The sequence below is a fragment of the Pocillopora verrucosa genome, chromosome 3, assembly GCF_036669915.1.
Source record: "Pocillopora verrucosa isolate sample1 chromosome 3, ASM3666991v2, whole genome shotgun sequence".
Classification (NCBI taxonomy): domain Eukaryota; kingdom Metazoa; phylum Cnidaria; class Anthozoa; order Scleractinia; family Pocilloporidae; genus Pocillopora; species Pocillopora verrucosa.
The window spans coordinates 19,238,770-19,251,109 of NC_089314.1; the positions used below are offsets into that span (position 1 = coordinate 19,238,770).

General features: G+C 36.6%; 2 protein-coding genes across 2 annotated transcripts; one reads left to right on the forward strand and one right to left on the reverse strand.

Moving 5' to 3' along the window:
• Positions 1-18: 18 nt before the first annotated feature.
• Positions 19-4,754, reverse strand: LOC131794246 (protein SYS1 homolog). Its single transcript, XM_059111756.2, has 4 exons — positions 4,395-4,754; positions 4,244-4,311; positions 3,366-3,405; positions 19-2,964 (listed from the first exon to the last, which is right to left on the reverse strand). Exons 1-4 carry the CDS (start codon positions 4,554-4,556, stop codon positions 2,764-2,766), a joined length of 471 nt encoding a protein of 156 aa, XP_058967739.1. The 5' UTR covers positions 4,557-4,754; the 3' UTR covers positions 19-2,763.
• LOC131794245 (ATPase WRNIP1) lies at positions 4,637-11,531 on the forward strand. The gene is made up of 6 exons (XM_059111755.2): positions 4,637-5,339; positions 5,976-6,170; positions 6,856-7,088; positions 8,229-8,686; positions 9,006-9,085; positions 10,419-11,531. Exons 1-6 carry the CDS (start codon positions 4,719-4,721, stop codon positions 10,713-10,715), a joined length of 1,884 nt encoding a protein of 627 aa, XP_058967738.2. The 5' UTR covers positions 4,637-4,718; the 3' UTR covers positions 10,716-11,531.
• The last annotated feature ends 809 nt before the right edge of the window (positions 11,532-12,340 follow it).

Consider the following 12,340-nt stretch of genomic DNA (forward strand, 5'->3'; position numbering starts at 1 on the left):
GGGAGAGAGGTACAATAGTTGTGAGTCATTTTACTTTATTGCACCTAAATTTGTTAATTAAAGATCTTCCAATTTGCAAGTGTCAAACATTGTGGCAGTGTGAGGTAGTGCATAAACTGTATTGCAGAAATTGCTAAAACCCTTTAAAGTAACCCTAAGTAACCAGCATCTAATTTCTCCCTACAGTATTATTGGTGAATCATTCATTAAGAACTAGAGAATAAAGAAAATGATTGCTAACCTAAGATGCTTTGATAGTTAAACAAATTGTCCTTGTCAATACCAAAGGTAATGTAGAGAGGAGTATGGAGAATAAGGATTCTGGCTTTAGGGTTTAACCCTTTAACTCCCATGAGTGACCAAGACAGAATTTCTCCTTACAAAATTGATATGATATCAATCAGATAAGTGATAAGAACAAAGAAAAATATCAATTTGGGGTTAATTAGTTGATCCAATGCTAAATTCTCTGAACTAACATAAGAATTGTATGGTTAATAGTAAGGAGAATTACAAATTTGATCTTGAAGTTTAAGGGTTAAATTAACACTCTAACAAAATTACAACTTCACAATATTTATTTTGTAAATTGGTATACATTTCTTTCACTTTCTTGAGACAATCTTCTCTCCAATAATATTATTTAACATCAAAAATTTCAGCATAAAGTACTTTGTTGAATTTTATCAAATAAGCTGGACAATTAATTTTGTGCCATTTCATTTCAGTTTGAGAGATTCCAGATAATAAAAAAATATATTCAAATATTAACGAGCCAAAACTGAAACTGAATGCATAACATCTAATTAACATTACACAAGAATGAAAGGACATTCTCAAATCCTTGTGCATCACTGCCAAAATCTGACAAAGAATTTAGTATATGTAAGCATTTTACAGCAATTTTTTGCAATGCTGACCTAAATCCGTTTGTTTCAAGCTCCTACAGCATGTGCATGCAGCTAGTTCTATCATTCTTTGAAGTTGCATCAATGGGTTAGATGTTACACTGTTTCAGTATGACCACTTAGTTTGATGGGAAAAAGGTATTAACTTATTATTAAGGTATTATTGAATGTGACAATTAAATATTCAGAAGTGAGTCTGGATAAGTAAAAATTCCTTTTAATTGAGGTTCAGATAATTTATGTTTGATTTTATTCAATTTTCATAATCATATCCTTTTCAAAGGTGGAAATAAAATTGTATTGGTTTCTAAAGTGTGCTTTCTTAAGAGTGTCTTCTGAAAATCACAATTTTGAATAAATTGCTGCTGTAGTTCTTCCACATGGATGAAAGACATAAAATGTTGTACATTAAAATAATAAAATGCTTTGGTCAACACACAAAATGTATCCAATGTTATTTACAGTATGTTTTTTCGAGTAAACCTCGATTTCCTAATAGAATATTTTGCAAAGAAACACCCAAGTATTAAAATCTTAGCCCAACCTTACAGTTTCTTTTGTTACATTGTTGGCTACATGGAAATGTGTTCAAACAACTTTTGAGGTAGACAAGTCTGTCTTTCGCAATATTTCTCTTGTGAAGTTTGCCTTGAAGCCTTGACTTCAAGAGCACAACCCCAGCTCTCTAGCTCATATCCAAACTGTCCAATGTGTACCATTCACCCAGTGAGTTTTTCTGCACACCATAAATACAATGTTACTCAAAATAGTTAATCATACAGTAACATTAAGATAATAAAGTGAAAAATTGTACCACAATATCATTTCTGTATCTTAAAGTTCCCAGTTGCTTCAGTCAATCAGTTCACTAGTGTCATGATGTTGGATAAGGTTGGCTCTACATTGGAGCTGGAGGCTCCTGTATAAAATGCATGACCATTACTGATGAAGCGCAAAGTAAATAAATAAATTAATGACCCCTTATAAATCGTAGTGAATTAGGAATGAAATACAATAAGAATGTAGATATTAAGGTATATCTAAAAATATACAAAAGCTACTACCCATCAATATTAACTATGATAAGCTTTGCTTTTAACTGTTGTTGAAAACACACTTGAATTTTGAATGGAAGTAGGTTTATGTCTAAGTGTGCAGAGTATCATATGCAACATACCAGCAAATGTGACCATCAAGTGGTGCCAATCAACCATAACCATGAGATATGTTGAACAAGGCTCAGTTGATCAAAGAGCAGATAAAGCTATCCAGAAGATAAGTGTTAGCAAAACATACTGCCCTTTCAACCAGACAGAGATTTATCCAGTGCATAGTGTTATCCTCTCTTTGAACAACAAGGTACACAGATATTTCTTACACATATGTGTATTTTCAGATTCTACAATCAACTGTTGTCTTTTTCATCATTTGAAATGTCCCTTGCAGGTACATAAGTTTTCTGTGTTACAGATATTCTTTTGGGAAACACATTGCAAGAAGTTAAATATGTGTAGCCTTCAGGGCTCAGTTGTATTATGGGCCAAAATTGCTATCCAATGGATAAATCGCTATCCAGTGGAAAAGGGAAAGCAAAATGTATAACATTATTCACCAGATAGAGTTTTATCCAGTGGATAGTGTTATCCAATCTTCAAAACAACTGAGACCAGGTCTGTATCCCCATTGTTCTCTACCATGGAAGGATGTGTACTTCAGATTACAATGGATTTTAACATCCTTCAAGTACCCCAGCACAACCACTTGAAATGGACTGTCCAAGCTTTCACTTTGCAAGGAGCGTATCAGTTTGGTTGACCAGTTCCCACCAACAAATTCAACTACACCTGGTTAGATGTCAAACTGAAGACTTGACTGACGAAACAGTAACTGGAATAGCCTTGAGCTCAGTTCTCATACAAACAAATTCACCTATCACAGCCATCAATGCCATACATGTTAAGTTCAACATCCACCAGCTACCTGATGATGGAAAACCATCATAAATACAGCAGTTGACCAAGTGTATAAGATGTGCAGTGGCAGCAAAATCCAGACACTAGAGACAGGAAAAGATCAAGTTCTATCAGCTTGGCTTACAGAGCTGTAATTGGGCCTGGGGGAAAAACACCACAATCAGTTCCATGAGATAAGTGCGCCCAGTGATCTTTTTTGTCCTACCAAATTTTGTCCAGCCTTACCAATCTTCAAAAGTGCCATTCTCCTGCCTTGAGGCAGGACAAATTTTACATGTAGCAATAAACTGCAAGGAACCTGCTTCTTTTGAAAACCCTGGGGCAGGGCTTTATCAGAAACTCCTAATATTTCTTCCTTGTAATTTTTTTTTTTTTAAGTTTATGGCATTAAAATTTGAAATACAATGCATATTATACTAATTACATATTGTCTCTGAGTTCTTGAAATACTGGTATTTAAATTTGAAGATAAAAATTCACTTACTTGCTTTGCTCTCCTAACAATAACCCACAATCCACCAGCCCTATGTAAAAATACACTTGGTGGTTGAGATTTGTCCTTGATTCAAATGTTATTTTCCCTTGTTTCCAAACCCATTATGATACATAGTCATACCCAAACAAAGGAAAATAACCGTTACAATTAACCCAGCATTTAACAGGGTATCCAGTTATTTCACACCCACAGATGTTTGGAACTCAGTTGGGTTTGTACAAAAAATCCATGGGTACAAAACGACAGATAAGCTATACAAGTTAAGGATTACTAAAAAATAAATTCCAAATTAAAGTTGAACCCCTATGACTCAAACCCTCAATTCCCTTGGCAATTTGAGTAACCAGGGCTCAACTGTGGGTTTGCACCCTTACAATGACACACTCGTACGAGCAACATCTCAAATAGACTAAACGCCCAAGGGGTCAGAAACCTCGGAAAATTCATACATTGTAAAAACATCAAAAGTTTTGGAATCACTTTACATTCCTAAACCAACATTTGATATTTAAAGAATTTCGAAACAAATTTTCAGAGGAAATTCAGTGAAAATCTCTGACTGAGGGGGGATTTCGTCTACTTAGGCGGTTGCCAGCTGCCGGGCATGAGCGAAAGTGCAGACGCAATCAGGAAATTAGTTAATAAAATACCTCGACAAACGTGTTTCCACTCAAGACATTTTATGGATTGCGGGCAATAACTCAGTATTCAAGGCTTCAACAAACAATTGACACTGGCTGTCATTTTGATTGCGCCTTAATTAATAAATAAATCAAAATTTATTCGACTACAAAAGTGTACTATGTTCATTAGAAATAGACGGAAAAGAAAGTCTATGGTCGGTTACCGTAGAATTGTTTACTGACCCAGTAAGCGTGTTCAGGCAAAAAGCCACCATCGTTATCTTTCCCCTAGAAGAAGTAAATTGAATATCCTGTGGGAAAAGAAGTATTTTTGATTAAAAATATGCTGCTGAAGGACATCTAAGGATGAAGAGGGATAAAAGATGGTATTTACCTCTTCACTAAAAAATTGGTCTAGCGACCGCGAATTTCCCGTCGAAAAGTCAACGAACACAACCCAGAAAGCTAAGAATAAGTAATACACGCATTGAACGGCGACAATTTGCGAAATAATAAGGCACGGATCCCAAACATAACTCCTAAATCCAGCGGCCATGTTCAGTGAGTTGGAAATACTTGACGTGTCGTGACGTCATTTCTGTAATGAGCGGCATAATTTTCCCCTTCTATCTCCCCCAAAGAAGAGGGATCAAACTGATGAAACCCAGTAGTGAGACTGATTTCTTTTGCTTGTTTCAATGTACAGATATTTTGTAGTATGTTGCAAACCAGCAGTGTAGATTGTCCAGTTTGTGGGCGCTCGTTTTCAGCCTCGTTTGTGAACGAACACGTGAATAAGTGTCTGAACAGTCAAGATATTGAATTGCAAAGCAATGGAGGCAGCGGACAACATGAAAAGGGCATGTTAGCAAACAGTCTTCTCAAAGGGAACACTAAATCTCCAGATGGAACAACAGTCAAAAAATCGAAAAATGAAAAGGCTTCCAACAGCTGGTTTGGTAATACTAGTCCTCCGACAAACGCCTTGAAAAGGAGTTCTTCTAATTTGGCGGGAAAAGCAAGTACGGATTCTTCTTCGAAAAGGTTGAAGTTGCACCAAAATGGTCAAGAGACGCAAAATAAAGTAACAGAGGAGCTCCTTTCTCTCCAACACTCTAGTTCACCATCTCTCGGCCAAAAGAAAGGCATAGAACACAACAAGGGGCAAAAATCGAAAAGCAGTCAATTTACTCCATTAGCTGAAAGAATGCGGCCTAAAACATTAGCAGAGTATGTCGGTCAAACCCAGGCTGTTGGAAATAACAGTCTTTTGAGGACTTTACTTGAGGCTGACGAAATTCCATCCATGATCTTTTGGGGACCCCCTGGCTGTGGAAAGGTATTTCAAGAAATATCACAAAAAAGCGTGTTGGAAGGGGGGAAGGGGGGAGGGGAAGAGATGGAACTCCTCTCTAAAATGACAGAAGTGCCCAATTTGCTCTTGAAGAGACAAATTTTTATTAACTAAGACCCCTCTGCACTTTATTAGAGGAGTGCCACCCCCCTTATGAAATCACTGATCTACTCACCCTTCCTTCCCCCCCCCCCTCCTAGTGAGTGACCATTTGGAAAGGTTGTGAAAAATCCTCACATCATAAATTGTAAATCATCAAACAAGAAAAACAAATAATATCACAGTTAATGCCACAATCTATCAATATGAGCTCGCTAACCTTATGAAAATTTAATTCTCTTTATGCACAAAATAATGGGTAAAATCATATTGGTCATATTAATCCAGTGTATAGAATCTAAGCTGTCCTCTTTTTGGTTAACTTTTGTTATGGAGTTGTCTCAAGGTTATCAGAAAGACTAGAATATTAGGTTTAAACAGTTTTTCCCCCCCCTCCCTCCCTAGGGTTGGTGCTTTGGTGGATTTTTTATGGCATTTTATATACTTCTTATAGATCACTTTCACCCCTAACAGTGCCATTTGGCAAAAAGTTTCAAAACTTTGGCCTGTTCTAATTTTCAGACCACCTTGGCTCATATTATAGCCAACTCTGCTAGAATCAATGGCAAGGCAAGGTTTGTGCAACTGTCTGCAACCACTAGTGGTATAAATGACGTCAAGGAAGTTGTCAAAGTGGCTCGGAATGAACAGCAAATGTTCAAGCGCAAGACAATTTTGTTTGTGGATGAGATACACAGATTCAATAAGTTACAACAAGTATGTAACTATATTTTGATGTTAGTTTAAACAATCAAAATTAGGAATTGTCCTTATTAACTGCTATAGAAAAAGGCTTTGATTGGCTTTATTATTGCTTGAAAGTGACCTTTGCTCCTAAAAAAAGACAGCCTCAAAATACACCATGCAGAATTGAGTGTCCAATCTTTCAAAGTTTTCAGGCAGAGGATGTGCAGCCCCCCCTCCTTTTCAAGCCCATCTAATATGCTACAACTAGTGCATCTTTTAGACTCCTCAACTCAAACTTCAATCCTTCAAGTGCATGCCTCTTTGTTGTAGGAGAGTAAAAGAGGTCTTGAGCCAACTTTTTTTTATAGAAGGCATGAAGCATTTAAAAAAACTGGAATTGGTTAGGATGGGGGGGGGCATTAGGGGCGTCCATGCTAAGGTATTGACATTATAGATGTTATAGATGTTACCTGATACTAGGGCTAACAGGGGTGTCACACAGGGGGAGAGAAGGGGGGCTCACACTGTGTCAAATAGAGGGTACTCACCAGATTGTCATGTCAACCTCCATGCCATGTTTTACTTATGAGACAAAAAGATTCTTACAAAGTAGGGGGGGTCATGGGCACCCCAGGATCCCCCTAGCCAGAGAGTTCCACGTAATTTTATAGTGTATAATGTATAATTATCATGGATACATCTTTTCATATTTAAGGACACATTTCTCCCACATGTTGAAAATGGAACCATTACGTTGATAGGAGCAACTACAGAGAATCCTTCATTCCAGCTTAACAATGCACTTCTAAGTCGCTGTAGAGTTATTGTACTTGAGAAGCTTACTGTAGATCATGTGGAACAAATTCTAAGAAATGCTGTAAACTCTCTTGGCATGCTAGTGGGTTCAAGGGACTCACTTGTAACAAACAAGAGACAAGCCTCATCTGAGTAAGTCATTTAATTACTTGCTATATATATGTAATTACATGGTTAGGTTTCTAATTCAAGAGTAATCCAGTCTTGGCAAAGTAAAACTAATGAGTAAATTGGTAATGGTAATAGGACTGAGTGGAGTTAAATCAGTTTGTAATCATACGAGTGATAACAAAATTGGACACACACTCAGCAGGAGTCAGATTTGTTTATCACATGTATGATTACAGACCTAATCAAAACTACAACAAAATTCTCAAATGTGATTGGTTATCACCAGACTGATTTGAACACTAATAGGACAGTGTACATGTCTTGCTCGTAATTGGACAGTGTAATAGGACAGTTAAAGGGACAGTTAACACATTATGCCCGTGTAAGAGGACAGAACACGTCATGAGCATGCACTGTTCTCTCACATTTTGCCAAGTTAACTGTTGATATTTTCATGGAAACATATAACTAATGTCTAGCTTCTTTCTCAAATTTTGTCATCATTTTAATTAATTGGTAACAGGACTTTGTGTCATCCAATTCAGTTTGTAATCATACAAGTGATCAACAAATCAGACTCCCACTTTGTGGCTGTCCAATTTTGTCAATCACTTGTATAATTATGGACTGAATTAAATTTCACTCGGTCCTATTACCATTATGAATTGGATGACACAAAGTCTTACAACCAATTAATCATAAAAATTACAGTTTTGGCGAAAAAAAGAATAGCCAGGTTATGAAAGAAAGGGAAATTTGCATTAAAAGACTAATAAAGAGATGTAAATTGTTTAATGTCGCTCTGAGATTGGTTGTGATTGATTGATTGGTTATTGAACTGTCCGATAGCAAACTGTACAATAACAACTTGGCAAGTGAATTAGTGGAAAATGGAAGTTTTTTAAACAAATCACAATTGAAGAAATTGTAATTTTTATGATTAAGTATGAAACACAGTTGTTGTACAAATTTAGGGATCTGTTGCTTCCCTAGAAAGAATGTAAAATCCTTAGGAATTTCTCTAGATTGAACACAAACCATTCTAACAAGTACCTCACACATGTCACAGAGTATGTCCTTAAGAATTTTACTCTGTTCTTTTGTATTTATTTTTCTTTGTTACAAAATCGTAATGTCATTTTTTATTATTTTTCCTGATAGTGGTGACTTGCATGTGGTTATAGAAGAAAATGCTATTAAAACTCTGGCCAACTTGTGTGATGGTGATGCTAGGATTGCCCTCAATGGTCTTCAACTTGCAATACAGTCACAAGTGGCCGCAGTAAAACAAAAACCAAAGAAGCAGGACACAAAAGAACTAAATGGCTCTCCATCATCGCAACAAAACCCTTCACCTAACATAGATGCTGATCCCCATGGAGATGATGAAGAACTAGTTTATATCAATGTATCTCACATCAAAGAAGGTCTTCAAAAGACTCACTTGCTTTACGATAAGAATGGTGAAGAACATTATAACATCATTTCTGCCCTACACAAATCAATAAGGGGGAGTGATGAAAATGCTGCTTTGTACTGGCTGGCAAGAATGCTTGTTGGAGGAGAAGATCCTCTCTATGTTGCCCGCAGATTGGTGAGATTTGCTAGTGAAGATGTTGGTAAGTGAGTGGGTTAATTTTTTGCTGTACCTCAATTTTGTGGGGTTTTTTTTGTTAATTTTACACCTTTTCAATTTGGAAAGTAAAAAGTGATGTGAATAATAATTTTGATACCCACCTTGCAAGGAGAAAGTATATATAGTTGATTGTCAATAAACAAGACAGCACCATTTGCACAATAGCTTCCCACATGGGTAAGCAAGGTCATCAGTAATCCTTCCTGTTAATTCGAGAGTAGCATTCATTAATTTGTCTTTTACACACCACAGACATTCAAAATGCTCAATTACTATTATCACATTTTAACCCTCATCTGTAGGTTTAGCAGACCCACAGGCCTTGAACCAAGCTGTGGCCTCTTATCAAGCCTGCCATTTTATAGGAATGCCAGAGTGTGATGTAAGCTGTGTGTTCAGAAATGTTTAACAGTATCATTCTAATCAAGTGTCAAAAAGGAAAAGGAACTGCATTGGTTTCAGTTGAGTGTGTTCTTTGATTGGTTTAGAAAATCTGTGTGAAAATCAATCAGATGCAAAACTAAATTTGACTGAAGCATGTAAACAGGCGCTTATTATTAAAGCTTTGGCACAAGACTGTCTTTGCCTGCGGTAAAATATGAGGCCTTGAGCAAGGCAAAGTGTCCAGCACTAATATTAGTGCCAGATCCTCAGAGAAGTTCTCTCTGACTCATGTCAAATCTTCTAGCAGCTAGGTTGAGATATGTACCTCCAGCAGGCAGTTAATGAAGGTCTGCTGGCTGGCTAGTTCAACAGTGACTTATTTGGGCCCTTGGACCTCCTTTCCCCTGATGGTGATTACATTTATTTACTTTCAATTGAGTATAAATTGGCCTCGTGTAAGTTTTACCCTTATGATTGACTGTGTTATTTTTTATGAATTCAATAAACAAGAATTCTATCAGGGAAAGATGCTTTTCATCTTGTCACAAGGGTGAGACAGGAAAAATTTTGAGTCCCATGAGGAATCGAACCTCAAACATTCAGATTCTACACTCCAATGCTCTACCACTGAGCCTCAGAGATTCTATGGCCAGCAAGATCCATTACGAAGTGCATGGTTTAGTTTGTACTTTAACTTAAAAAATTTCAGGAAAAGGCTGTTTTAGTTGTATAATATGTCAATGATTGCCATTGATGTAATGGACTCTGATTCACTGCTAAAACAAATAATTATATCCAGAAATTAGTTTCTGTGAAAACTCACCACATTTGGTGTGTTTTGGCCCCTTGAAACTGGTTCTAAATTATGATGATCTTATCGTCACTCATTTGATTAGTAGTTATCAACAACATATTCCTTAATCCTTTACACCCTAACATCAGTATGCATATTCTCCTTACTGTTCTCTATATATTTCTTAGGGTGTTGACAAGGAGAATTTATGTAAAAAACAAGAGTTTCTTTAGTTGGTGATCATTTCCTTTATTCTTATCACATTAATGTGTGATTCAAGGGTGATATTGTAAGGAGAATTAGAAATCGGTCACTCTGAGAGGAAGAAGGGCTAAGTGGCCACCAATGATGTAATAGCAGGTTGCACAGTGAGTCAAAACCCAAACAAGAGAGTCTCCTTACAGGCAAAACAGATGATAGTGAGAGTCTTACATGCGCCAGTAGACCACTGGTAACCAGCTTATATTGAAACTCATCATCATTGTCTTCTGTATGATTTAATATTTGATTTTAATGTTATTTTGTAATCCTTACACAGGTTATATTGGCTCAAGCTGTTGTTTACCTTTCAAGAGCTCCAAAATCCATTGAAATATTTAATGCATACGGTGAAGCCAAGAAGTGTGTGCGCAGTTGGGAGGGTCCACAGCCAACAGTACCCTTGCACATCAGAAATGCTCCAACTAAACTGATGAAAAGTTTGGGTTACAGTGCAGGATACAAGTATAATCCCTCATTTGATGGCCCTGTTGATCAGACTTATTTACCTCCAGAAGTGCAAGGTGTTGATTTCTTTACATGGAGCAAAACCAAATCTGGGGGAAATGATGTTTAAGAAATGCAGTGTTCCACATTCCAACATAGCATTTTTTTCTCAAGGATAGAGTTACTGGATATTTTGAATAATTTCATGTTGTGTTTTGTAAATAGAGTAAGACAGATAGGAGTCTTCCTCAAGGAATCAAGTTGCAAACATTAAGACTTCCGATGTTCTACCATAGAGCTACAAATAATTTTTTTGATTGAGCAGTGTTGAAAGCACTGTGCACCTATAAAGGAGTAGGAAAGATGGTAATTTCTAAGCTTAGTGGTTGAACAAAAAAAGTTAATTCTTCTGTTGTAGGTGTTAGACATGGAAAAAATGTATACTAAGTACATCTCAAGGTATTGTTGTATACCTAGACTTACACTAAACAGAACAAGCACTGTGATTGGTTGATTCTTGGTTATGTGCCACTGATGAAATTCAAATGTATCCCGACCAGGATACAATTGCACAGTTGTTGCCTGCGCACAGAATACAACAGCGGGTGATTGCCATATGATCAATTAAGGGAAAGTCTAAATATATAACAAAGCACTTAGTGTATGGTCCCTCGCGAAACTAGTTAATTTTGTTTTCCCTTAAGTCTTGACGTTTTCCTCAACTTTATCTCAGGAAACATCAGGCCTTTCAGGAAAACTTAACTAACTGTTTCCCTGGGACTATACATTAAGTGTATAGTATTTTCATTACCTATTTGCAGGACAGTCTACAGGCATTATAGGGAGAAGTTATCTGTTAATCACTTCCAAGAGTTTAAGGGTTAAAAGAATCAAAATGAAAAAATAAATATGAATAAGGGAATATTGTAATTACCTAAGATAGAAATGATGTTTAAAATATTTTTCGTAACTGTACTTTGTTTTTTTCACGCGAAAATCACTTCGATAACGTTTCGCGAAAAAATGTATAAAAAATTGTAGTTTGACAGGTCTTGGTAAACCAATACGATGTAAATTTGCCGAGTCATTGAAATGAACTGAAATGTATCTTCTTGACAAATTACTCACGAATCACGCCTTATTCTTACTGAGCAATAATTTTCGGAGGAAACTAGCTGTTTTTCCAACTTTTTGGACCTTAATATCCTAAATGTTGGAGGTCTCTCGATTACTACTGGTCTCTACTTCTCAAGTTCTCCAAACCTTCCGTGTGCGACCATAATATTCCCGCCAACTATAATAATTAAATAATTGTCCAAGAAGAACAATCCAAAATTTTGGAAATTATTTTCAGACTATAGTTGGTTGGTCAGCATTAGATTCCATCCACCAAAACCCCCTCGGTCGAGAGGGACTGAGTTGAAATATTTAATGACTTGCAAAACATAACCAAAGATTCTCGGAAATCCGCAAGTGATGTAGCCGAACATCCGAAGCTGTAAATCCCATGATTCTTGAGGAACAAACAGAAACAGCATAGCGAGAATTTTAAGTCGCGAACCATTGCGTGACGGTAGACATGCAGATAATTTAGGATACGTAAATTCTGTTGATGAGGTGCATAAACTTATTGCGGAATTTGAAACAGGATTGACGACGAAGTTTTCTTTCTTTAAAGCTGTCAAAGGTTTCGGGAACACCGGTGTGTGTGTGTATATATATATATATATATATTTTGATATAGCTCTTTGGCTT